This window comes from Phocoena sinus, chromosome 4 (assembly GCF_008692025.1).
Source record: "Phocoena sinus isolate mPhoSin1 chromosome 4, mPhoSin1.pri, whole genome shotgun sequence".
Lineage (NCBI taxonomy): Eukaryota > Metazoa > Chordata > Mammalia > Artiodactyla > Phocoenidae > Phocoena > Phocoena sinus.
This window is the reverse complement of record NC_045766.1, coordinates 6,981,939-7,008,090: the sequence shown is the minus strand read 5'-3', so window position 1 is coordinate 7,008,090 and position 26,152 is coordinate 6,981,939. Positions and strand designations below refer to the sequence as shown.

Below are 26,152 nucleotides of genomic sequence, written 5' to 3'. Positions count from 1 at the left end.
GCAGCATAGGGAACTAAATTCAATATCTTGTAATAACCTATAATGGAAAAGAATCTGAAAAAGATTATATAAATATATATGTATGTATAACTGAATCACTTTGCTGTACACCTGAGACTAACACAACATTGCAAATCAACTATACTTCAATTACAAGAAAGAGTTGCTTTACTACTTTCCTAAATGGCTATGAAAACTCAGGGTTCTATCAGAAATTCACACAAGGAAACCTACATGAGTAATACCCTATGGTAAAGTTATTCTTTAGTCCTCTGAATTGGTGTTATCATTATATCTTTTCATCGACAGTTGATTCAACTGAAACACACTGATAGAATTGCCAGACCATCCCAATATCTGACTGTACAGTCTCTTTTCTTCCTCATCATGATCATGAATAGTACTTGACCATCAATTCTCGAAAGCAAGACATAAGCAAAGGCTATATACTTCACTTTTTGACATAGAAAAACAAAGTCCATTTAAACTGCTGGCAAAACCATTATGCTTTTCTATTTTAATACATATGTGTTGTTGATATTAGTCTTGCATTTTGTGGACACAGGTTTCTAAACTGGAATATATCCAACTAATTAATGATTTGTAGGACACTTTTTGATTATTTTCCAGTTCTCAAGCCTCTATGCATAGGCAGATTTGTAGCTCTCATGAGAGTTTTACTGATAATAAATAAGTAGATTAATTAAAATAAACCCTCAAGAATAGTGAGGCTCTCTCAAAAGAAAAAAAAAATACGCCACTCAAAAGCTTGTCCTGGGGCGTCCCTGGTGGCGCGGTGGTTGGGAGTCTGCCTGCCAATGCAGGGGACATGGGTTCGGGCCCTGGTCCGGGAGGATCCCACATGCCGTGGAGCGGCTAGGCCCGTGCGCCACAACTGCTGGGCCTGCACTCTAGAGCCTGCCAGCCGCAACTGCTGAGCCCATGTGCCACAACTGCTGGGGCCCACGTGCCTAGAGCCCATGCTCCGCAACAAGTCACTGCTACTAGAGAAAGTCCCCCCACAGCAGCGAAGACCCAATGCAGCCTAAAATAAAATTTAAAAAAAAGCTTGTCCTGTGAGGTGTAGATTTTAAATGCATGTAACTTTTGGAGATCAACTATTTTTGTCCTCTTTGCCTGGGAGTATTTATATATGGGCCTCTTCTCATCTTTGAATAGAGGGACTAAATGGATATGACAGTTATGTGTCCAAGTGAGACCAATGCCACATTCCAAATGAGCAATTTGCGATGAGTTGAATAAAAGGAGTATTTACAGGAGTTAGTAGAGTGTAGGGAAACCACAAAGGATGGAACAGCCCTTCCCACTCTGGGGCAGTGTCAACAGAAGTTCACTACCACTCCTTGGTCTGTGGGGCCAGAGTAGAGAATGATGACAGAATCTTGAGTCAGAGAAAGCTGGATGGAGAAAGCTACGTGACAGGAGCCATGATCTTTCGTTGGTACTTTCTGTGACCTGCCCACCTCAACCCTGCAGGGAAGTAGCCAGAGGAGCACATGCCCTGACCTCCCTCTCCTGCCTCCCTCTGAGTTGATGGTGTTTTTCAATGGTCAAACCCAGCCAGAAGCCAATGAGCCTATTGATGGAGATCATACAAGCCAGCCTCCAAGGGACAGAGTTGGTTGGAAAGTGGATCTATTTTAGAGATACAAATGGAAATATTTAGTAAAATGAGTTACTATGTATACAAACAAGTATAGGAAAATTCAAAGGAAATTAAACCATTGGTTATTAATTATTCATTCCTAGAAATTAGCCAGTTGCTGGTAGCTAGTTATTAACTGCCCAACTAACTGATAGTTTCAGAATTACTGGTTATTTTTTAAAAACGGACAAGGGTAATCAACCCCATACCTCCTAAAAGTTTGTAAGTTGATGCAATCTTTCAAAAACATTTAGCTCTGCCATTTTTCATTTCATCGTTAGGAAAATTAAGTTCAATAATTAATCCAATCCAACAACTACGAATGACGTTGGAACTTTTTTTAGGATCCTAGAGTTGGAAAGGTTGGCTGAAGCCTTTTTCTTTCCTATCCTCTCCCTGCTAACATGAATTTCCCTTTTTTAAAAATGAGAACAGGGCTTCCCTGGTGGCGCAGTGGTTGAGAGTCCGCCTGCTGATGCAGGGGACGCGGGTTCGTGCCCCGGACCGGGAGGATCCCACATGCCGCGGAGCGGCTGGGCCCGTGAGCCATGGCCGCTGGGCCTGCGCGTCCGGAGCCTGTGCCCCGCAACGGGAGAGGCCACAACAGTGAGAGGCCCGCATACCGCAAAAAAAAAAAAAAAAAAAAAAAAAAAAAAAAAAATGAGAACACCACAGATCTTTCAAAAGGGCTCCAATTCCTTTAACATCCATTCTACCTCCAATCTCCTGTGAATCTCCTTGACTCTTCCACAATGAATCCCATTTCCAAAGTCCCTTTTCTGCACTTCAACACCTGCTTTCCAACCTTGCCATTCAGCATTTGGTTTTATAAAGTTTTATATTATTTTCATGTGCACATTTCTTCCTTCCCCCAAATAGAGCACACGACTCCTAAAAACTTGGATTACATCACCAAAAAAATTCTGTGAGTTGCCTCAAAATTATTCTTGTTATTTTTAAAGTATTCAGACTTTACTGAAGTGCAATAGAGAATGCTCCGTATCTCAAGTAACTCAATGTTCAGAACTAGAAAATAAATAAACATGAACTTGGGGAGGCTTGGATTTTTTCCAATCTTCTTACTAGAGAACAATAAGGCACCTAGAGAAATGAGGACGAACACTTTCCATTCACTTGTGCACAATTAGAAATGAACACAGGGCTTCCCTGGTGGCGCAGTGGTTGAGAGTCCACCTGCCGATGCAGGGGACACGGGTTCATACCCCGGTCTGGGAAGATCCCACATGCCGTGGAGCAGCTGGGCCCATGAGCCATGGCCGCTGAGCCTGCGCGTCCGGAGCCTGTGCTCCGCAACGGGAGAGGCCACAACAGTGAGAGGCCCACATACCGCAAAAAAAAGTAAAATAAAATAAAGGGTAAAAGAATTGTCCTGAAACAAATAATTATGCAACTTTACCTTCATACTGTTATAGTTTCATAATGTGGTAGAATCATGAAATCTGAGAATTGAGAGCTATCTTAGAGGACACCTACTCTGACTTTTCACCCAATGTGAGAATTTTCTTTCTGAGGTTACTGGCAAGAAATTATTTTACCTGAATATTTTCTGTAGTAAGAATCTCACCATGCTCTAGAGAAATCTATGGCAATGCTTCCCAGACCTGGTTGTTCCTTCAAATTCTCTGGGAATATATTTTTTACATGATTATAAATATGTTTAATAAATTAATATGTAAAATAATGAATAAATATTTTTAAAATTACCTTTCCTGTAGCCTATCGTGGACTGACTCTCAGAACCCCTAGAGTTGGCACTGGGCATCTCTATTTTTAAAAATTCTCCAAATGTCCCTAATGACAGCAAACCATGCAGACAGTGGCTGACTTCATTTCTCAATTGCTTTAGCTATTAGAAACCTCTTCACTATATTTAGCTGATATAACTCTGTAAAACCTGTTATTCATTTTTCCTACTTCTTTTGCTCTTGATTAGAACAGAAAAAGCCACCTAACTGCTCTTTTTTAACGAAATACTTTAGATTTTGAATGTAGCTAATCTCTCTCTTCCTCCCCACTCTGTAGCATATTTTCTCCTTCTATAAATGTTCTCTCTTCCTTGAAACTTTACTCAAGTGATGTGAGATCCAGACTCTTCATCATCATAATCAACTTCTTTTGCCTCTGCCCCGCCTCTTAACCCAGCTTCTCAAGGACAATGACAAATGACCCCAGTGTCCTACAGATGGTACTTCCAGCACAGAGGCTATTGTCTGCCATAATGTTTCAGCTTATAAAAGCACCTCAAGGTCTTGTATTCCTTCTCTCTGTTCAGAAAGCTCTTTCGCAAGACATCTGCGTGGGCAGCTCTCTTCCCTCTCTCAAGTCTATGCTCAAATGTCAGCTTCCCAATGAGTTCCTCCTTGACCATCCTTTTTAAAATAGCAGTCCCCTCTCCCCAAATTGACTTCCAAATTTGTTTTCCCTCAAAATCCTATCAAACCCCTACTACACCACATGGTTTATTTATCTACATTTTCATTGTCTCTACCCCCGCCCCCCACTGGAAAGTCAGTTCTAGGAGGACAAGATCTTTATCTGCTTTTCCCTTTGTTATCGATTGGCACATGGTAGACACATAGTTATGGTTGATGAATGAATAAAAGATGCTTGGATTATGCATTATGTCCATTTTAACCATTAAGCATTAGGACATTGAATAGAAGAGGGAAATGGGATTTCAGTTTTGAGTTTGAAGAGACTTTAGAAATCCTGATACGGATATGTTGCTATTGCAGATAAGTAAACTGAGGTCCAGAGAAAATCATACATGCAGCAAGTGACTTGGAAACAAGACCTCAGTCCAGCCCAGGAGGGTTAGCTTTCCAAGCAGACCATCCTTGGTCTCCGTTGAAAAGATTTCCTCTCTGAAATATCAGAAGCCTACCTCAAGATGTGAGCCTTTGTGTCCTTAAATTGGCCAGATAGATACTTAAATCTAAGGCTTGATTAAACAGTGGACAGATAATTTTAGTATAGGATAATTTCAGAAAGAGCTTTTCAAGAAAGCCTGATAAAATATACTATATGTTTATTCAAGGGGAATTTATTGATTTCCCATATATGTTTCCCATGCATGACTATTGCACACGTTAGCATTTTCAAATCTTAAAACAAACAAAAAAAGGAGTGCATAGTAAAGCAAATAAAATGATAAAGAGTGTTAAGGAGAGTCAGGGGCTTGGGAAATCCACTGGTAATTTACTGACCTTTTCAATATTTTTGTTTTTGTTTTTGTTTTTGTTTTTTTGCGGTACGCGGGCCTCTCACTGTTGTGGCCTCTCCCGTTGCGGAGCACAGGCTCCGGACACGCAGGCTCAGTGGCCATGGCTCACGGGCCCAGCCGCTCCGTGGCATGTGGGATCTTCCCAGACCGGGGCACGAACCTGTGTCCCCCGCATCGGCAGGCGGACTATCAACCACTGAGCCACCAGGGAAGCCCTCAATGTATTTTTAAAATCAAATCAAATCATTGGTACAAGATACCATTACTACAGTCCTGTGCTGGCCTCAGTTGGTGATCTGCAAGTTCACTTTCTAAACTGAATCTCCTTAGCCTTGGAGATGAAGAGTTGTGTTCAAATAACATTTATTAAAGGGTTTCTTAGGGAAATACGTGTTTCTGTTTAAAGCTACAGTACCAGAAACTTGATGGGGGAAGGTGTCTGTCAGTGATTAAAAGAAGAATCTTTCTAGAGCCCTGACACACACTTTAGGTACCATGGCTCCATGAAAGTGTTCTTCTAGACCTCGCTGGGTCGGTCTTTCTCACTGCGACATTCATTGCTCAGCTGCTCTGAAAGTAAAGGAAGAGTCTCTGCATTAATTCAGTAAGAACCTAACCTCTTGGCAGGCTTTTTTGGATATTGATTGGCAGTGGTTAAAAATGGGTCATTGAAATGTACAATAACAAAAGATAAAGAAGAAACAATTGATGAAAATTAGTTCTTTTTTTTTTTTTTTTTTTTTCGGTACGCGAGCCTCTCACTGTTGTGGCCTCTCCCGTTGCGGAGCACAGGCTCCGGACGCGCAGGCTCAGCGGCCATGGCTCACGGGCCCAGCCGCTCCGCGGCATGTGGGATCTTCCCAGACCGGGGCACGAACCCGTGTCCCCTGCATCGGCAGGCGGACTCTCAACCACTGCGCCACCAGGGAAGCCCCACACAAGTTTTTTGATTTCCCAATCTATATAAAACTTTTGTTTGCACTATACTGTAGTCTGTTAAGTGTGCAATAGCATTATGTCTAAGAAAAAGAATGTACGTGCCTTAATTTTAAAACATACTTTATTGCTAAAAAATGCTAACCATTATCTGACAATGCAGGGTTGCCACAAATCTTCAATTTGTAAAACAAAACAAACAACAAAAAACACTATAACCGTGAAGCATGATAAAGCAGAGTGCAGTAAAATACGTATGCCTATAATTATGGCATATCCTAATTATATCATTCTCTGTACCTCAGTAACCAGAATTCACAGTGTAGAATAAAGGAGATACAAATATAATATGGAAAAATGTTAAGTAAGAATCCTATAGTCCTGAAATGGAATTAGGAACACTGATATGAACTGATGTACTATCATAAACATGCATACCTCTTCAAGCTCTTTTAACAGAAAAGGAATAAAAACAGTGGCTAGCCCAGTAACAGTAAATATTACTGTTACCACAAGTATGGTCTTGAAATACAATTTCCCACTAAAAGAAACCAGAGTTTCTTGTATGAATGGCTGTTTCCAATTCTGGGGCATGAAATATACATGATGAGTCTGGAACACCTTTGTGTTCAGAGCACAGCAAGAAAGCTATCAAACCCTGTTAGTATGATGTTGAAAGAACTCAGGAGCCAATATGAAGAGTCTCCCAGTGGCCAAAGATGGGATAATTTGAGCTTCAGTAAAGGTAAGAAATACAATGGATTAAAACACATAAAATAGATAACAAATGCTCCAAGATGGCAGCACAGAAAGCACCTGAATTTCCCTCCTCCAATGGACGAAGCACCGTAGGTACAGCTACACACAGAATACTTCCCTCTGAGAGAATACAGAAACTAGCTGGGTGACTCCTACCCAGCAGGTGAATGAAAAAATGCCCATAGGGAAACAGGTAGGGGCCGCTGAGACACACTTTGGTGTCACACATAAACCCCATCCCTGACATAACATCAGGCAATCAGGAGGGAACCCCCAACTTGCAGCTTTTCCCTGAGACTGAAGGGTTTGGACCACGCATCTAGTGCCCCCAACTTGTAAGGTTCCTACCTGAGGGATGGGCCCCCCAAACACCTAGCTCTGTAAGCCAATGGGGCTTGTGTTCAGAAGCCCCAAGGGATTATAGTAAACAAAGAAGCAGTTTTTAAAGAGCACAGAAGCACCCCCATGGCTATATACCCAGGCTCAGCAAAAACGTCCATCTCTCAGTTTCTCCCTCAAAGGGATTGGACTGCATACTTTCCCAGCTGCTGCCTGGGTGTCCGTTTCTAATCCGCCTGCATTTAGGTGCTCACTGACGTCGTCTGCTTTGAGACACGGCCAAGTTTCAAATTCAGGGAGCCGCTAAGAACAAAGACCCTAAACCCTCAATGTGCCACCAAAAATCTGTTAGAACTAATAAACGAATTCAGTAAAGTTGCAGGGTACAAAGTCAACATACCAAAATCCTTTGCATTTCTATGGACTAACAATGAACTATCAGAAAGAGAAGTTAAGAAAACTACCCCACTTACAATAGTATAAATAGAATAGAATAGAATACCTAGGAATAAAGTTAACCAAGGAGCTACAAGACTTGTATACAGAAAACTACAAAACAGTGTTGAAAGAAGATGTAAACAAATGAAAAACTCCAACTCTAAACTGGCCAAAGGAATTGGAAGAAGTGGGTTAGACTCAATTTTAAGCTCTTACTGAAAGATCAGTATATGAAGAGTTAACCAAAGGGACTAGATCCATAAGACTAGGAACTATATCCATAAGACTAGGAATTATTGATCTGACTCTGAGAGCAGGAACCAAGAGTACCATGAGTCCTGTATACGTTAAATCTTGACAAGCACTGCCCTATGCAATTGGTATTCTGAAAGGAGACAGACTTTTGTCTGGTGTTCATGATAGCGGTGAGGATCCCTTAGCCAGAAAGCAGTTCAGACACTAATCAAACTTTGTCACAGGAAACAGGAATGAAGACGAGGAAAGCAAAGGGTTGATAAATAATGGATTAGCATAGTACAGCTAAAGTAATACAGCTCTGTCCAATGACCTGAGCTTGCAGAAATTCAGTGAAAGCACTGGAGTAACTACTCTCAAGACCATAATTGGTCATTTTGTATTGGTCATGCTAGACTTGTATTCTTCTCTTATTATAATTTGAGAGGCATCAGATGCACCTGTAAAAGCAAAGCCCTTGGTACTATTCCTGTGTGACCTCAGATAAGCCACTTCACCCCCCAACATTCTAGTCTCTCCAGCTGTAGGCAAAGATTTATAACTTTCATCAGTAATGGGCCTGAGATCTTCATTTGTCTGAAATTTATGCAAGTGCCGAGTATGGTTATTATTTTAACTGACAAATAAAAAGACTGTCACTTGTTTTTGAATGCTTTGTGAAGCAAAAGACGCAAGGATAAAATTATGCCGATCGTCTTTTTTGTTTTGCCTGCTGATGGAATTTGATTGAACTTGTCTGAATCTCATGATAAATATGCAACATAACAAAGGATTAAATGAAAGACCATTTAATTACCTGAATCAGAGTTTGTAAAAATGTATATGTGTTCATGGCAGGGGGAGAGGATTGGTGTAATTAGTATCCCTGAATTTAGAAAAATTATGTCTGACAGGAAAATGTGTACATATTTGGCAAAAATTGAGTGACAGGTCAAGAACTCCTCAAACTAAGAAGATTATATCAACAGATGCATTCCCCATCTGCTCACTGAATGCACAGAAATGGAAATCACATTTTTTTCCCTATCAACTGAAGTTTCGGTTATACCCAGAGTCCATGAATCATACCATACCAATAGCTAAGATTGAGAAATGTAAAATGAGAATAATAGAAGATGAAAGGAACCTATTTTCTATGTGAAATGAAAGATACTGTCAAAAACACATTCTGGGCTTCATTATGAAACTCACACTCCTGTTTGCAAAAGGCACAATCCAAAGACACACTAAAAAAGCAAATCTGTGCTTGTACCAAAATGCACATATAAAAGCTGGCCATGCAAGTGTTATTGGGACCACAGGTCACCAACATCACAGATGGATTCTTTAAACCATATAATAACACAGTGTTTTGAAAATCTCCTATTTTGAAGTGGTGGGGACTTCCATGAAACACCGAGATCATATGAAGCATTCTTACCTGCTAGATGCATAGTGATACTTACTTCCGTGTCTTGCAGTGCTATTTAGGGGAGACTGAAGAAAGTTATTCAAGTTCAAATGAAAATAACAAACTCATAGTAAGAAATTAGCCATGAAACTTAACATTTATTAAATTACTCATCTATCAACAAACATTTATAGGTGGCAGGATGTGTGTAAGGCCTTGAGCTACTATAAAAACGATAAAGACCACAGTACCCCCACCCACCCCTGCCCCACATTGGTCCTTACTCAATTCTTACCAACACCAAGCTGCACATCATTGTATTTTGACTCACTCATCCTTTATAGAAAATTCTTAATCCATCTGACTGCAATTTCTCAAACCTTAGACTTAAGGATACAGGATACAGGATCTCCATCAAAATTTTTCAAAAGCTCTGGTTACTACTCTTACTGTTTGCTACTGGAAAGATCCACACAAGGCAATGCTAAAACGTGGAGACTGTTTCTTCCAATATTAATTATGTAAAAGTGTTAACAGGAATAGTTTACCTCTCCATGCTGAGGCTAGAGAGGAGTTACAGAGATAAATGGCTTTTATTTTCTTTGGGCTCAGTGTTTCCTGGGTTAGTATTCCCTACCACCAAGTTTCAACTAAGCTTAATGCCTGTGTTGCATTATCAAATCCAGACACCTGAAATTCTGACAGAATACCAATCCTGTGGGGAATAAACTTTAACATCCATCATATTATTTAATCGTCACAACAAAGCCCTTGTTGAAATATGACTCAGGAGGATGAGAAGTACTGTCACATGAATGAAACAACTTACACCTGAAAGGAGAAGCCCAGGTACTCTGGAAATGTAGGTGACAGTGATTTATTTCTGCACCAAACAGAAGTTCAGAGGAAACCTGGACACGGCAGAAATAGAAAAATTGTGGCACTTTGCGATTCCCTTCTTAGCGGTATGTTAAGATCAGTGGGTGGATTATCATGGACAGCTGACAAGTCAGTTGTCACACACGTGTTTCTATTCATGATGGGAGATGCTGCTCCAAAGAGTGAACCCACTGCCTGGAAACCTTCTAAACAGCTAATGACTTGTCGGTTAAATGCATGGTGTTGGAAGAACAGAGAAGGGAATAGTCTTTAGATGCTCCAAAGTTTTGGCTAGAACACTGAATTACTTGGATACACAGATGGTGTTTTCATCACATCTTCCTCCTAACAGTTGGGACTTCGGAAGGGCTAGAGAAATCTTGGATGTGAACAATTGCCTACACAGATGGTAATGGTGAACTGGTTTGGCTAACAGTTTTAAATTCCAGACCGATGGATTCCTATCTACTGAAGAATGAGAAGGGAGAGGGAAAAAAACGGGTAAAGAAAGTGTAACTTAATACACAAGTAAAAGAATAATGTGTATTAAGTTATGCTTTCTTTATCTACTATATTTGGAAGTAGAAATAGTCAGAAGGCCACATCTAAAATAGCCATGAAGGGACTTCCCTGGTGGCTCAGTGGTTAAGAATCCACCTGCCAATGCAGAGGGATACGAGTTCGAGCCCTGGTCTGGGAAGACTCCACATGCCGCGGAGCAACTAAGCTTGTGCGCCACATCTACTGAGCCTGCGCTCTAGAGCGTGCGTGCCACAACTACTGAAGCAGGTGTGCCTAGAGCCTGAGCTCCACAGCAAGAGAAGCCACCACAATGAGAAGCCTGCGCACCACAACTAAGAGTAGCCCCCGCTCGCCTCAACTAGAGAAAGCCCACATGCAGCAACGAAGTCCCAATGCAGCCCAAAATTAATTAATTAATTAATTAAAATAAATAAATAAAATAGCCATGAAGGGTGGCAACTAGGGATGCAAAAAGCTTTGCCAAATTTCAGCTGATAAAACAACTCTGACTAACTTAATTGAATTTGTCACTTGGCACTCACCATGTACTCATGAGATATGGGAGTCAGTAAACAGGGGAAATTTCCCCAGGGAATCAAAACTACCCACGGAAATCAAGTTTATGCTGGGACAAGTTACAGAGCAGCAAGATAAATAGCAGAAGTCTTGGCCAAAAGAGACCTATATCTACAGCTATGAAGGAGACACATTAAAATAAAAGGGATTCTTAGTGGTGGAAATGCCACTTGCCCTTTCAAACTGGGAAACACTCAAGGATTTGATTCAGGAAATTTATATGCAAAACTTTAACAGTCGTAATACCTACTTTTAACATATTTACTTGGGGTGAAGAGCACGAGTTACAGATTTCCCAACATAATTTTGTAGTAGGAATCTTTCCCCCATGATGTTTATGGTAAAATCATGGGATAACGTAAAATAAAAATTGAAAGCAATATGAGTACCAAGCCCTTCAAAATGGCAGGAATTGCATTCTTTTATACATTCAAGATTTACTGAGTGCATGTTGTGTTCTAGGCATTGCCCAGAGTCCAGGAGACACTGAGGTAAATAATAACGTCTACCCTCATGGAACTCCGAGCCTGGTTGGGACAGACAGTCCTATCGATGCTCAAACTGCTCTTTGAGTATCAATGAGCTGTCAGGAAAAAGCTCTTCAGAGGAAATGAGGGATTAGATGTTTGAAGGGAGAGAAACTTACCAGGCAGAAAAGGGGCCGAGGAGAAGAGACCCCAGTCAGAGGTACAGCCTTCACATGGGCAGTGTGATGTGACCCCCACTGTATTCAGACTGATGGTATGCAAAGGGGAAAATGCAGGAAACGGACCATTAAAACACCAAGTGGGAGTGCTATTCACAATAGCCAAGACATGGAAGCAACCCAAACGTCCATCGACAGATGAATGGGTAAAGAAGGTGTGGTACATATATACAATGGAACAGTACTCAGCCATAAAAAAGAATGAAATAACGCCATATGCACCAACATGGATGGACCTAGAGATGATCATACTAAGTGAAGTCAGACGGAGAAAGATAAATATATGCTATCACTTAAATGCCAAATCTAAAAAAATGATGCAAATGAACTTATTTACAAAACAGAAATAGACCCACAGACATAGAAAACAAACTTATCATTACCAGGGGGGAAAGGGAGGGGAGGGACACATTAGGAGTTTGGTATTAACATATGTACAATACTATAAAACAGGTAACCAACAAGGACCTACTGTAGAGCACAGGGAGCTCTACTCAATGTTTTGTAATCACCTATAAGGGAAAAGAATCTGAAAAAATATATATATATATATAGCTGTATAATTGAATCACTTTTGTACACCTGAAACTAACGTGACATTGTAAATCATACTTCAATTTAAAAAAATTAAATTAATGATTAAAAAAAAAACCAAGTGGGACTTGTGAAGGGCTTCATAATACCTGCTCTGTTTTCTAATATGAGTGACAGAAGACATTTAAAAAGTATAAACAGTTGTTGAAGTAAATGGGAAAACATTGGTTCATTGGATCCAAATGATTTTTTGTTTTTATTGACCTATCTCTGCAGCATTCTGGGTTTATGTTGTATTTTGAAGACATCTCTTTAAGTGGACAGACAGTGCCTTGTTCATAAGGTAGTTCCAACAACCTTTTTTAGCAAATGCCCATCTTCTTAACTGTGCTGTGAAAAAGCATTGAATCCCACCCCCCTTAGAAAGTAGAGACTTTGCATTCTCTGCTTTCTACATTTGATTAAGAATAAAGCCTTTTGTGTTTTAGAATGAATTTGTCAGCAAGGTGAGCAGAAAGCAGTAAACAAAAGTGCTGTGAAGCTTTACTCTCTGTGGCAGTATGTTATCACCTTCAGTGAGAACAGAGTCTCTACCCTCAGGAGATGCCATCTCTCCTGTGGCAGCTGGCTTTGCCCTTACAAAGGGAGAGATCCCTTACCTACTAAGGATTAATTCCCTATGCAGCTTTAATAAGGGGCAGGGGTGTGTCCCCAGTGCCACAGTGACAGAAATCTTCCCTGATGTAAATTGAACATTACCCTCTAGAGCTAAAGAAAGCTCTATTTCCTTGGGTTCTTTACTCCGCTTAGTTCAAGCTAATATAGTAATTTTTTTTTTCTGAAAATGTTAATGCTATTTACATTCCTGGAGCTAGTCAAGACTCTGGAGTCCCATTCAAAGTTCATGGCCTCAAAGTTATGGTAAATGCTCAGGAAAAGTTCAGTGCCAAGAACGTGGCCTTGGAAAGGTAGTTCAACCATAGAAAAATATCTGTTTCTTTTGAAAGCTAGAAAAAAATAGTTCATCAGCAATATGTCTATTAACATATTTTCCACTTCCAGATTTTCCCTTATTACAAACCCTTTTCTTTTAAAAAGCATATATTGTCTTTTATTTATTTATTTATTTACTTATGGCTGTGTTGGGTCTTCGTTGCTGTGTGCAGGTTTTCTCTAGTTGCGGCGAGCAGGGGCTACTCTTCATTGCAGACTTCTCCTTGCGGTGGCTTCTCTTGTTGTGGAGCACAGGCTCTAGGCGCACAGGCTCAGTACTAGTGGCTCGTGTGCTCTAGAGCGCAGGCTCAGTAGTTGTGGCACACGGGCTTAGTTGCTCCGTGGCATGTGGGATCTTCCCGACCAGGGCTCGAACTCGTGTCCCTGGCATTGGTAGGCGGATTCTTAACCACCGGCCTGCCAGGGACTTCCCTGTACAAACATTTTTGGTCTTGTTCCATTCATATAATTTGCTGTGAAGAAATTTTACTGTCTCCTATTTTTTTAGAGATACTATTTACTTATTTGATGTTGAATTACCATTTCAGACAACTTTTTTATAAATTTTATTTTTAAATACAATGTATTAGTTTCAGGTGTACAGCAAAGTGATTCAGTTTTATATACATATATATGTATATGTGTGTATATATATATGTGTATATATATATATATATATATAGAGAGAGAGAGAGAGAGAGAGAGAGAGAGTCTTTTTCAGATTCTTTTCTTTATAGGTTATTATAAGATATTGAGTATAGTTCCCTGTGCTATACAGTAGGCCCTTGTTGTTGATTTTATATACAGTAGTGTGTATACGTTAATCCCAAGCTCCTAATTTATCCCTCCCGCCCCCATCCTTCCCCTTTGGTAGACATAAGTTTGTTTTCTATGTCTGTGAGTCTCTTTCTGTTTTGTGTATAAGTTGGAGCTAGAGACTATCATACTAGGTGAAGTAAGTCAGACAAAGTCAAATATCATACGACATTGCTTATTTGTGAAATTAAAAAAAAAATGAACCCATTTCAGACAACTTTTACACGAGGCTCCTTTTTGTATCATCCGTGCTCTTCACAAATTCTGACCACATTGGCAAAAATCTCTCAACTCTTAGGCAATGTCTTCTCTAATATACTGTAATAGAGCACCAAAACTAGAAGGCTCGAATTCCAGACCAACAACTGTCATTCATGAAATAAGAGACCTTAAAATGTTATTTAACCTCTGGGCCTTAGTGTCCCCACTTTACAGGTGTGTCCCTGCTGATCTTAGTGTTGTTTGTAGATCCAATAAGGAAAACGGACCTAAAAGCTTGTTGTATTATAAATTTACTCATTTATTGGATAACGTAATTGTTGCTGTGTCTAAAATGCAAAGTTGCGCTTCAAAGATTTTGTCTTTATTCAATGCTAAGGCCGACTGAAGGCATTCTTGCTGGGAGCTGAACCCTGGTGAATTTGATACAGGCATTAACTTAGACAACCTACGGGAAGGGGACGGTTAATATATCCTTCAAACATCTCATTTAGTATCAACTTTCTCTTCTGAAATTTTGATAGAAGGGCTAATCAACTCAAGATAGAACCCCTGGGTGCATGTCTGCTGTGCTGAGATCCAGAGATGATTTGTGTCACCCGTGTACTTTAGAATTGAGTTTTGGCAAGTTCTGAAATTGACAAACTGCAGTGAAAATTTCAAAACACATAGACTCTTTCTCAGATTCACTGTTTCACTTCTTAAATGTGAGTCTCAGAGATATCTTTTTCTCGCCAAAAATTTTAGATCTGCTGAAAAGCCTGGGCAAGTATTCGATAGGGTCCCTCGAGTTCCATGCTAGCAGCAAGGCAGAAATAGTTTTGGCCTGGCAATTTCAAGGCAGGTGTTACCAGTTGGTTGCCTGAACCATGGAAAAACCTCCTTCTGGTCTTTTAAAAATGCCTGATTTGAATGACACTACCTCCTGATGGGCCTGCCATGGAGAATTAGTTTCAGAATACACTTATAGGAAGTGGACTGAATGAAGTTACTGGATGAATTAGGAATGTATACTTAAATATTGAAAAAAGTCTGCCCCAAACAGCAATCTTGGTTTTGGCTTCATTGAAACTGAACTGCCCTTTTGTCTTGTTTTGTTTTTTTTCTGATGGTATTTAGCCACTGGGTTCAGCTGCTTATATTGGGGTTTGTGGTTCATGATAGTAAAATCAGGGCATGGGAAGTCCTTCATAAAATACAGTCTTATAGCAATGAAGGCAAAATGTTACACTATGTGTTCGTGTTATGAATCTAACAAAAGACTAGAAAATATATGTGTGGCCTGCTTTCTGAAATATAGGTTTTCCTCACTTTGAAGAATAGAAACCATCCAGAGAAGCTGGATATAAGTCAAGTTCAATTTTCTGGTGGTCTTCCATGGTTAAAAAATGTGATGTGGTTGTTAGGAAAATAAATCCTCCGGTGAATTATAGTATTGGTTTAAGTGGAAAGCAGATAATGAAGACTCTTCAGAGGTTCTTGCGAGTTTGAGGGTCATGTCTCCCTTGAAAGTCTTATACAAACTAAATATCTCATCTAGAAAAGTGAATAAAGAACACACTGTACAGGGCTTCCCTGGTGGCGCAGTGGTTGAGAGTCCGCCTGCCGATGCAGGGGACACGGGTTCGTGCCCCGGTCCGGGAAGATCCCACATGCCACGGAGCGGCTGGGCCCGTGAGCCATGGCCACTGAGCCTACGCGTCCGGAGCCTGTGCTCCGCAATGGGAGAGGCCACAGCAGTGAGGCGCCCGCATACCACAAAAAAAAAAGAACACACTGCACAGTTGGGGTTGTAATTCCGTGGGGTTCCGGTTCACTGATGGACCCCAGCCCTCCAGGGTTCCCCACAGTGCTTATTTGGATGGACCCACCTTGAAGACCTTTCCGTTTCTAACTCTCATTTTGCAGCTTTCCCTTTTCTATAGACAAATCCTAGCAAATCTGTTCTGAGTTCTTTCTTACCACCCTCCCTACCCCTGAAGGTCAGTATATCTCTGAATAAGTGTTGATCTTGACCAGAAATGGCAGAAGTGAGAGCCGTCATTTACTGGGTGTCTACCCTGGGCAGGCAGCGTGCTGAGTGCGTTATATACAACAATACTCACGTCTCCACATTGTTTTTTTGTTTTTTTTTTTTTTTTTTTCCACATTGTTTTGAGGTGTCTTGGATGGTGGGTGCGCACCACGGAGCATCCCGCTAACTGAGAGGAAGGGAAGCAAAAAACACTGTCTGTATTTCAGAGATGCAAGAGATGATGGACCCACACTTCTAATTTTGTCCAGGAACCCGCAAATCACTGATTAAGAATGTCAGACTGAGACAAATAGCATATGATATCACTTATATGTGAAATCTAAAAAATCATACAAATGAACCTATTTACAAAACAGAACTAGACTCACAGTCATAGGAAACAAATTTGTGGTTACCAAAGGGGAAACAGGGGAGATAAATTAGGAGTTTGGGACTGACATATACACACTACTGTATATAAAATAGGTAATCAACAAGGACCTACTGTATAGCACAGGGAACTCTATTCAATATTTTGTAATAACCTATAAGGGAAAAGAATCTGAAAAGGAATATATATATATATATTCCTTTATATATATATATTATATATATATATTATATATATATATATAGGATATATATATATATTCCTATATATATATATATATATGGCTGAATCACTGCTGTCCACCTGGAGCATTATAAATCAACAATACTTCAATTAAAAAATGTATGTAAAATTTTTTAAAAAGAAGGCCAGACTACGTGTGTCTCTCTAGGTTCCTGCAGAATGAGAGGATGACTTTAGATCAGGTGCTCAGCCACCCCATTCACCCTTTGGGCTTGGCTGGAGTTGGAGGTGAAGCAGCCTCCCAGACCTTCTTACTGAGAAATCTCATTTCCCTTCCTCACTGCTCTGAAATCACTGCCGTGCTCCTCTGACTGCTGCCTTTTGCCTTGCTTTGTCCACACAGGTAACGACACTGACTCAGGAGGTGTCCCAGTTAGGTAAAGACATGAGGACTGTGATGCAGCTTCTAGAACACGTCGTGTCCCCCCAGCAGCCCGCTCGGTTTTGCTCTCTGCACACCACCTCTGTGTGTCCCTCCAGCTTACAGACCAGGATGACCTGGAGCATGCACCAACCCTGTCTACACTTGCAAGCAGGTGGAGCCGCTTATACCCAAGCCCAGCTTTGTCATGGGAATGTCACCCCTGACATATGGAGTGTGGATCCCTCCTCTGTGGGGAGCAGCCCCCAGCGAACTGGCGTTTACGAGCAAAATCCTGCCAGTGGTGAACTGTATCATCCTCCGAACCTTGATTATTCACCTGCCCGCTACCAGGTCGTCCAGGAAGGTCGTTTGCAGTTTTTAAGGTGCATCTCTCCACAGTCAGACACTACGCTGATGCCTCTGCAGTCCATCTCGGCCACTCTCTCGTCCTCTGTCTGTTCCTCCTCAGAAACATCTCTGCACCTGGTTCTCCCAAGCAGATCAGAGGAGGGCAGCTTGGGCCAAGGAGCCATGAGTTCCTTCAGTCTGGAAAACCTGCCAGGATCTTGGGACCGGGAAGGAAGGGCATCCATCACTACTGAACCCTCGGAGAACTTTCCACTGGAAGTTGTCACAAGCCCAGCAGAAGTGAAAGATACTAAAGCCATAAATGTATGATATTAGGGCATGTGAGGCAGCCGCCAGTTTCAGCTCCACCACTGCATGACAGCCCTGGTTTGCCTTTCTTGCCTCTGGCAGCATGAAGACTGGGCAAGGCTGGGAGACCTGTGGAAGAGAGGGTCCGGGGAAAGGCAGAACCACCTCCAGACTGTAGCAGACACTTCCTGGATCCTAGAAACAAAATAGGAACATTTTCCTGTACAGGCATTAACTTCCTGGTCTGTTTGACAGACTTTGGTAAAAGTCCAAAGACCCTGAGGGTCTGAGCAGCTAGATGTCCCAGACAGAGAATGTGTGGATTCATTTTGTCCTAGGTGGCTTTTGTGAAGTGCAGCAAAGTTTTCTCCTGAGTGCCTGTGTGTCACTCCTGAACAGTATCCATAGGACTGTGGGCCCTGGGAGTGCACAGCTCTTGCTGATCTATTTTTCAAATGCAGAAGGCAAAGGGACACTTATCACTGCATGTCATCTCCTAGACAATCAGTCACACAGAGCTGGTGGCCAGTGGTCAGCTATTGCACGTTATTTGCCATGTAAATGAATATGTCTTTATTTATCAAAAAAAAAGACGCTATTTTTATATCCTTGGTATGAAATATGTATTTAAACTATTTAAATTATTTATAAAGAAATGAATGTTTTCATTTTGGTAAAAAAAAAAAAAGCTTGCCGTTTTAACAAGAAATGCACTACTGTTATGTATAGTAGATTAAAAATTATTATTCAGAGGATGTAGTTTCGAAAGGAAGCCCCCCATTTATCTGCATGCAGTTTGCAACAAATGTATCCTCACGCTTCTGGATTACAAAAGAAAAGTGAGGTCATATTTCATTAATGAAGTAAAAACCTGGACTGAGTGTCTGGCATGGTAGGGGGAGGGGGGGAGTCCACCTGGTCTCTGGGGACTCAGGTAACAACCTGAACTGAAGCTGCCCCCTCTGTGCCTGTGTAAATGTCTCTCCTCCAGCCATCTTACTTCGTGGTTCTGGAACCCAAAACTGGTCTGGGGAATATGAGATTGCAACTACATTGAGCTATTTTGGCCTCAAAACGAGGAAGAAAACCTTGGGTGTATCCTTCCTCTGTGCTGTTCTTTCAGGAGCGCTTGCATAGACCGGTGAAAATTCCAAAATGAAGCCGGGACTTCAGAGTTCCGATTTGTGAGAGGGATGCCAGCTTGCTTTGGATCAGCACTTTAATTATTTTTCTTTAAAGCGCTCAACATTGCTGTAAGTTATGCAGAGCAGGTGTTTTCATTCTCATTTTGCAGAGGTAAAATTAATAAAGCCCCAGCAATTACACAGCTAGGGAGCTAGAGACAGTCTAGAACCTATAGTGCTTTCTACATCTCAACCAATACCCAAATTCAGATGCTGGCGTGGTAATGATATAAACGCCTTCACTTCAGGTTTATTTTATGTTTAAGACCATTTCAGGGCTCATCATCCCAGATGTTCTTAGAAAACATATTGAATTCACATTCTGGAGTCACCCTGTTCTTATTTCCCACCACAAAGCATAAGCAATTTGAAAACTGTATTATTAAAAACATGTACACAAAGCAAGACTTCTGGTGTGTGACTCTTATATCCTGAAATTGGCTAGAGTAGCAGAAAGAAAATAAACCTTCTCTAAGAAAAATGGCAACAGTGCATGTGCCTGAGGCAGATCACTTAAGACACGTGTCTTCTCTTCCCCCAGGTCCAAAATTCAATCTCTCCTTACCTAAGTGAATGGGAAAATAGAGGCAAAGGCAACCTGCTGGATTTAATGTATTTATTTGTAGTCACCCTTTTTGCTTATCCTGACCTAAGTCATCATTTTAAGTACCATTCAAATAGAACTAATTGGTGTTAGTTCATGGTTGTCTTTCTGGCAAACTAGCACTACCATTACTGATGCTAATAATGATGACTGACATTCTGGTTTTTGAGTACTGACTATGTACCAACACGTGTTTAGGCATTAACACATGTTAGGTTTCCTTACCTAGTAGTCAAACAATGCTAAAAGTCACTTGTTATTATTTTATCCCCATTTTGTAAATGAATAATTGGGACACAGGTTCTTTAACTTGCCCAAATCCCACTGTTTTCAGTAATAGCCCCAATACCCCCGTGACCACTCTGGGTACCCCTCCCTTCATGTCCAAATCCATTCCTGCTGCCTTTTGACACTGTACTAGTAATTAATTTCCTTTGAAATCCATGAATAAAATAAAATAAAATATTTTTTTTAAAGCATACATATGGGATAAAGTAGTCAAGCTCCAAGGATTTGGGAAAGTCGTGGTGAAATGCCTGGAAACATGTCCGTATTTTTCCAGCTGGTTACCTTCTTTGTACCTACTCCTGAGAGCTGACTTCAGTGGCTCTAAGAACCAGCTGCCCACCCTGGTCAGGTCTGCAACTAGACAGGAATGAACAAGTACCTGGGAGAACTGGGGGTCCCCACTGATTCTTCCGAAATGGCACCTGCCGCATGTGAATCAGCCTCACCTTCTTCCTTATTAACCTTTCCCCTCGTCAACCATTATGCTGACAAACAGGACTCTCCCATATCCAGAGCAGCTCAGAAGGACATGTTTTGGGTTTCTCTTTGTCTGTTTTTGTGTGTTGTGATATTATTCTAGGAAATGAGAATTCCAAGTTCTAGGTGTTTGATTTTCTATACACTGTTGCTATACAAATAGCGAGGCCCTTCCTTGCAGTCTGCTCAGAGATACATTTTTGTATCCCTACAGTTTCCTCACCTCCCCGCTGTCCCCTAAAGAAGCAAAACAGAGATCTAGAGGGAAGAGAAACACTTAAGTTCTTGGTCAAGTATATTTTCTTAAAAATAATATTGGGGACTAAATTTTTCTGTGTAGTTCTATTTAAGAGAACCAGATAGACAGATTACATAAGACTTTATATTGATACAACGTAAGAAGAAGTTTCTGGCAATTAAAGCTACTTACAGATGGAATTTATTGCCTGAAGAGATGGTAAAATCAGTAACAAATTGTCCTCTCAGAGGTTGCTTAACTACTTGACAGGAATATTGTTTTCCAGAGGGCTCTATATTCAGTGTGAAATTAGCAGAATCCCTGCATCAGAATCACATAGGATAATTGTTTAAAATGCAGAAAATCTAACTTAACCCAGTCCCTTTGAATGGGGCCTGAGAATCTACCATTTAGTAAACTCCCTGGGTGACTTACATGCATTAAAGGTTGAGAAATATTGGTCTAGAATCTATAGTAATAAAAGATTGAGTCCTGGGCTTCCCTGGTGGCGCAGTGGTTGAGAGTTCGCCTGCCGATGCAGGGGACGCGGGTTCGTGCCCCGGTCCAGGAAGATCCCACATGCCTCGGAGCGGCTGGGCCCATGAGCCATGGCCGCTGAGCCTGCGTGTCCAAAAAGACTGAGTCCTAGCTAATTTATACCTAAGTGGGCTAGCACCTAAATTTTATTAAAGACAGCCCCAGGTCTATAATTGTATAACAGAGACGTTGGGTTAACCCTTGTATCAGTAGTTCTAAAATTTTAGTTTGAATAACATATTTCCAGGGGCTTTTATTAAAATAGAGATTTCAAAGCCTTGATGCCTAAGATATGGGCTGGGTCCCAAGTGATTCTGATACAGATGTTCCAGGGAACAAACTCTAGAAACATGGCCCTAAGCAGTGTAATCATCTCAATAATGAAGAGTTAGACCAACTAGACCCAAACCAATTACAGCTGACTATTGCATGCAGTACTATTTCCATATAGTTCCTAACACATCGGTGATTTTTTCATGAAAGTAATTGATCCTTTTCTCCAAGAGAGCTTTGAACATTCACTCACTGTTTCAGCTCTAATGATTGCCTACTATGTGTCATGCACCAGTACCTCCTGATTTGTTGTGGGTGTCTGAGTTTCATTTGGATTTTCTAGAAGGAAAAAAGTGAAAATGCCGTTTGAAGTCTCATAAATGGGTCAGTTCTGCTGGATAGGGAGAAGCATATTTGGATGTGAAGCAAGCCAACTATTTGGTTGGAGAATGACCGTTGCTATGGATGCCCCCAGTGTGGAATGGGACTGCTCCTGTCAAGATTCTGATTTTATCCAGAACAGTGAAACTAGCTTGTTCCAAATAGTTCCTGCGGAGGCTGCTTCTTCTCATGAAGTGTGTAGTTCCCTTCCTAAGGGCATCCTTATCGAGCATTGCCTTTACAATTTATAATTCTCCAAGCGTCATCTTCCTCAGATCATCGCCGTCACTGACAGTAGAGCCTCAGCACATGCACAGGCTCAGTTAAAGGCTGTTCCAAAGACTTCCTTTGCCCACTGCTTTCATCTTATCCAATGACAAATGCTACAAGTAAACAGGATGCTGAGAAAGGAGCAAGCATTTTGGCGGAAGGCAAATGGGGGTTTGCGTCCAGCCATTTTTTCCCCTCGCTCTGGGACCTCGGACAAGTTCTTTAACACTTCCGAGACTCACTTTCTCCATTTGAAAATCGAGGATTCAACTACATCTAACCTGCAGAGACTTTGTAAAGATTTAATGAAGTAATTTATGTGAAAGCACACTGCCTGACATCTGATGAATGCTAAGCAAATGTCAATTCTCTCCCCTGGCTCTCTTCTACCTGCCCCCCGCGCCCGCCCCCAGTCTCCCCGTCTCCTTCCCCCACTAATTCCTCCACCCTTCCTTCCCCAGACCTCGCCCCCAGCCTTCTCCCTGGCTCTCCTTCTTCCTCCGTTCTCCCCCTCCCTCCCTCCCCCTTTCCCTCCCTCCCTCCCGCTCCCTCCTTTCCCCTCCCCTACATGTCCCAGGCTAAATTCTGGAAACTGAGTCCCCTTGGACATTCTCTCTGCATAGGTCAAAATCTAGCTTTTGTACTATGTCTCCGACAATCGACTTCTCCACAGTGTATGTCAACATTTACCTTAAAAAAATATCACTGAGGAGGCACCAGGGGGAAAAAAATGCTCTCTGCTCCTGCTATCTTAGCCCCAACCCGTGTGGCTTCTGATTTCTTTACCTGAATTTTAGTAATTAAAGCCTTTTTAAAAAAAATTTATTAGAGTATAGCTGATTTAAAATGCCGTGTTAGTTTCAACTATACAGCCAAGTGTATCAGTTATGCATATACATATATCCACCCTTTTTTTAGATTCTTTTCCCATATAGGTCATTACAGAGTATTGAGAAAAGTTCCCTGTGCTAAAGCCTTTTTAAAAACTCTTCACAATTACAGAAAGATCCAAGACATTTATTCACGAATGTGAATATTTTACTTAAACATATACTTTTTTTGCCCATCAATTTCTTTATGGAAGTTTGTGGTTGCTTCATAAATCACACACACACATGAGACAGGTCCACCACCCTGGGCCACAGAGGACCTGGGCTCTGTCAGCCACAAGCCTCAGAACTTTCTGGCAAGTGGTCTTGCTCTCTTGCCCAGAGCTCCTTGGCTGGAAGCAGAGAGGATGAAATGTCGTCCACTTCATAAGGACGCCTTCAAAGACTCCCCTTGGTCTCCCATGGAGATAGTAGGTCCCACCAGAGGAAATAAGCTAAGTGTCACTGCCTGCAGCGTGTGTCCTGAGAGAGGCCATTCCTTGGGGTGTGTCATTCAACAGAGCCCTGAATATAGAGCTCACAAAAGACCCGAGGACAGCCCAGTGAGGCAGGGACCAGCATGTCTGCACCTGCAGTTCCAGGGAATTAAATAGCTGTACATTCTACAAAAAAAGAGCTGGGTGGGCAAAACACATACTGTGGGCAAAACCAGGCCTTCTCAGACTCCTTCTGTCTCAGGTTTTTTCCCCCTACGGAGATAAGAAGCTGGGAATGAGATGAAGTTAATACTGAATCTAAGGCTCTGATTTTGTGGGTTGTTTTTTGTTTTTTTTTACAGTTGACTTGATAAAAATGGCACATACATGTGGTATATTTGAGTACAACAGAAAATAAAATGGGAGGAAGTGAGACTTAAAAGTGTGTCCCTCTGTGTTTTTCTTCCCCTTCCCCCCCCATAACTGTTATCTTAAAGTGTCCAAAGGGGACAAAGTCCAGTTATTTACCCTGTTCCTGTTGTTATTTCCATCTCAATGTGCAAATAGTAGGTTGGTTGTAAGTTTCTAGCCTAGAGCCCACTTGCCTCTTCCTCAGGAAATGTAAACAGGAGGCTAGTTGTAAATGTCTAGCCTGGAGCCCATCTATCTCCTGCCTTACTATCACATTCTCTCATGATTTTGAGTTCTATATGAATTCTAGAAGATCATCTCACTAAAGGCTTGTAACCAGAATTGAGTGAAAAATTAAAGTTTTATTACTAATGCCCCAGCTTTAAGCAAGACTGCTACTATACTTGGCTGTAACAGCCCACAGGCTCTAATTTGAGAGTTAGCAAATTAGTATCTTGGTATCTTTTCCCACCTGTACATCCACTTATTTGGAGATAGACATATGACTCTATTCTCCCCATAGGTGTGGGCTGTAACCCAGGCTAATCTGAGCTGACATATAATATCCCATCACCTTGGCTATAATAATTGGTCCCCAGATGGGCTCTTTAGCCAAGCCAAGCTAATTAGAATCCTCCTCTGGGACATTTTTGTAGGAATGTCATGGAAATACCTCTTTTCTCTTGGGTCTTGGAATTCCAACCGGCCATATTCCCTGATTTATGGCAAGCCTTTCAGCTTTAACTGCAACTTTAAAGACAATTAAGGCAGCATGAAAGAGAACATAGCTGCCAGTTCATCATGAGAATACAGCAGAAATGAAAAAGCAGGAGAGAGTGAGACAAGAAGAGAGCAGTAGAAGGAGATAGAGAAAAAGAAAATGAGCTAATAACTTTGATTCCTGGATGAGTTACCCTTGAAGTTCCATCACTGCACTTTTTGGTTGTGTTTTTCATTTTTGTAAGAAGTCAATATAATCCCTTGAGGGGACCATCCTCGTTTAAGAATTCCCTCTGGTTTAGAGAGTACACTATGCCTTTGGTACTCTTGCTTTCAGTGGTGAATTTTCTGCCAGGGCTGAAGCCCCTAAACTCCAGTGCGCAGTTTCTCCTTCACGATGGTTCACTTGTCCTGAGGGAGAATTTTTTCTGAACTGCTTGTTGGGGTCGTGTTAACCACTGCTGAGGAAGGGGCTCAAACTCAGCCCCATCTCTCAGGGAACACCGAGCCCTCTGAGGGGCTGCAGCTATGTGGCCCCCACTCTGAGCGTCTTTGGGGTCCCTTGCTGTGACCGGCAGCGATGTCCAGGAGCCTTCAGCTGAAATGCAGATTCTTGAAAATCTCCATAGTAACCCATTGTCCACAGTGAGTGCTAACCTGTAGAAAAGAAATCGAATTGCCATCTCTGGTTTCTAGGACCAAAAAGATATTTGAGCCCTAGACCTGGATCTCTTAGTATATCTCTGGTTAACTTACCCAAAAACCATGTCCACAAGAAAAGTGAACCCTCCTGCACTGTTGGTGGGAATGTGAATTGATACAGCCACTATGGAGAACAGTATGGAGGTTCCTTAAAAAACTACAAATAGCGCTACCAGACGACACAGCAATCCCACTACTGGGCATATACCCTGAGAAAACCATAATTCAAAAAGAGTCATGTACCACAATGTTCACTGCAGCTCTATTTACAATAGCCAGGACATGGAAGCAACCTAAATGTCCATCGACAGATGAATGGATAAAGAAGATGTGGCACATATATACAATGGAATATTACTCGGCCATGAAAAGGAACGAAACTGGGTTATTTGTAGTGAGGTGGGTGGACCTAGAGTCTGTCCTACAGAGTGAAGTAAGTCAGAAAGAGAAAAACAAATACCATACGCTAATGCATATGTATGGAATCTTAAAAAATAATGGTTCTGAAAAACCTAGGGGCAGGACAGGAATAGAGATGCAGACGTAGAGAATGGGCTTGAGGACACGGGAAGGGGGAAGGGTAAGCTGGGACGAAGTGAAAGAGTAGCATTGACATATATACACTACCAAATGTAAAATAGATAGCTAGTGGGAAGCAGCCGCATAGCACAGGGAGATCAGCTCGGTGCTTTGTGACCACCGAGAGGGGTGGGATAGGGAGGGTGGGAGGGAGATGCAAGAAGGAGGGGATATGGGGATATACACATATGTATAGCTGATTCATTTTGTTATACAGCAGAAACTAACACACCATTGTAAA

The 26,152-nt window shown here is 41.5% G+C and overlaps 1 protein-coding gene across 1 annotated transcript in view; it reads left to right on the top strand.

The window, feature by feature from the left end:
- Positions 1-19,524, top strand: part of KCNH8 (potassium voltage-gated channel subfamily H member 8) — a 401,601-nt gene extending 382,077 nt beyond the window's left edge. The window contains exon 16 of the mRNA XM_032630495.1: positions 17,264-19,524. Coding sequence (XP_032486386.1) covers positions 17,264-17,962 — 699 coding nt within the window. The 3' untranslated portion in view covers positions 17,963-19,524. The remainder of the gene's footprint in view (positions 1-17,263) is intronic.
- Positions 19,525-26,152: the final 6,628 nt, after the last annotated feature.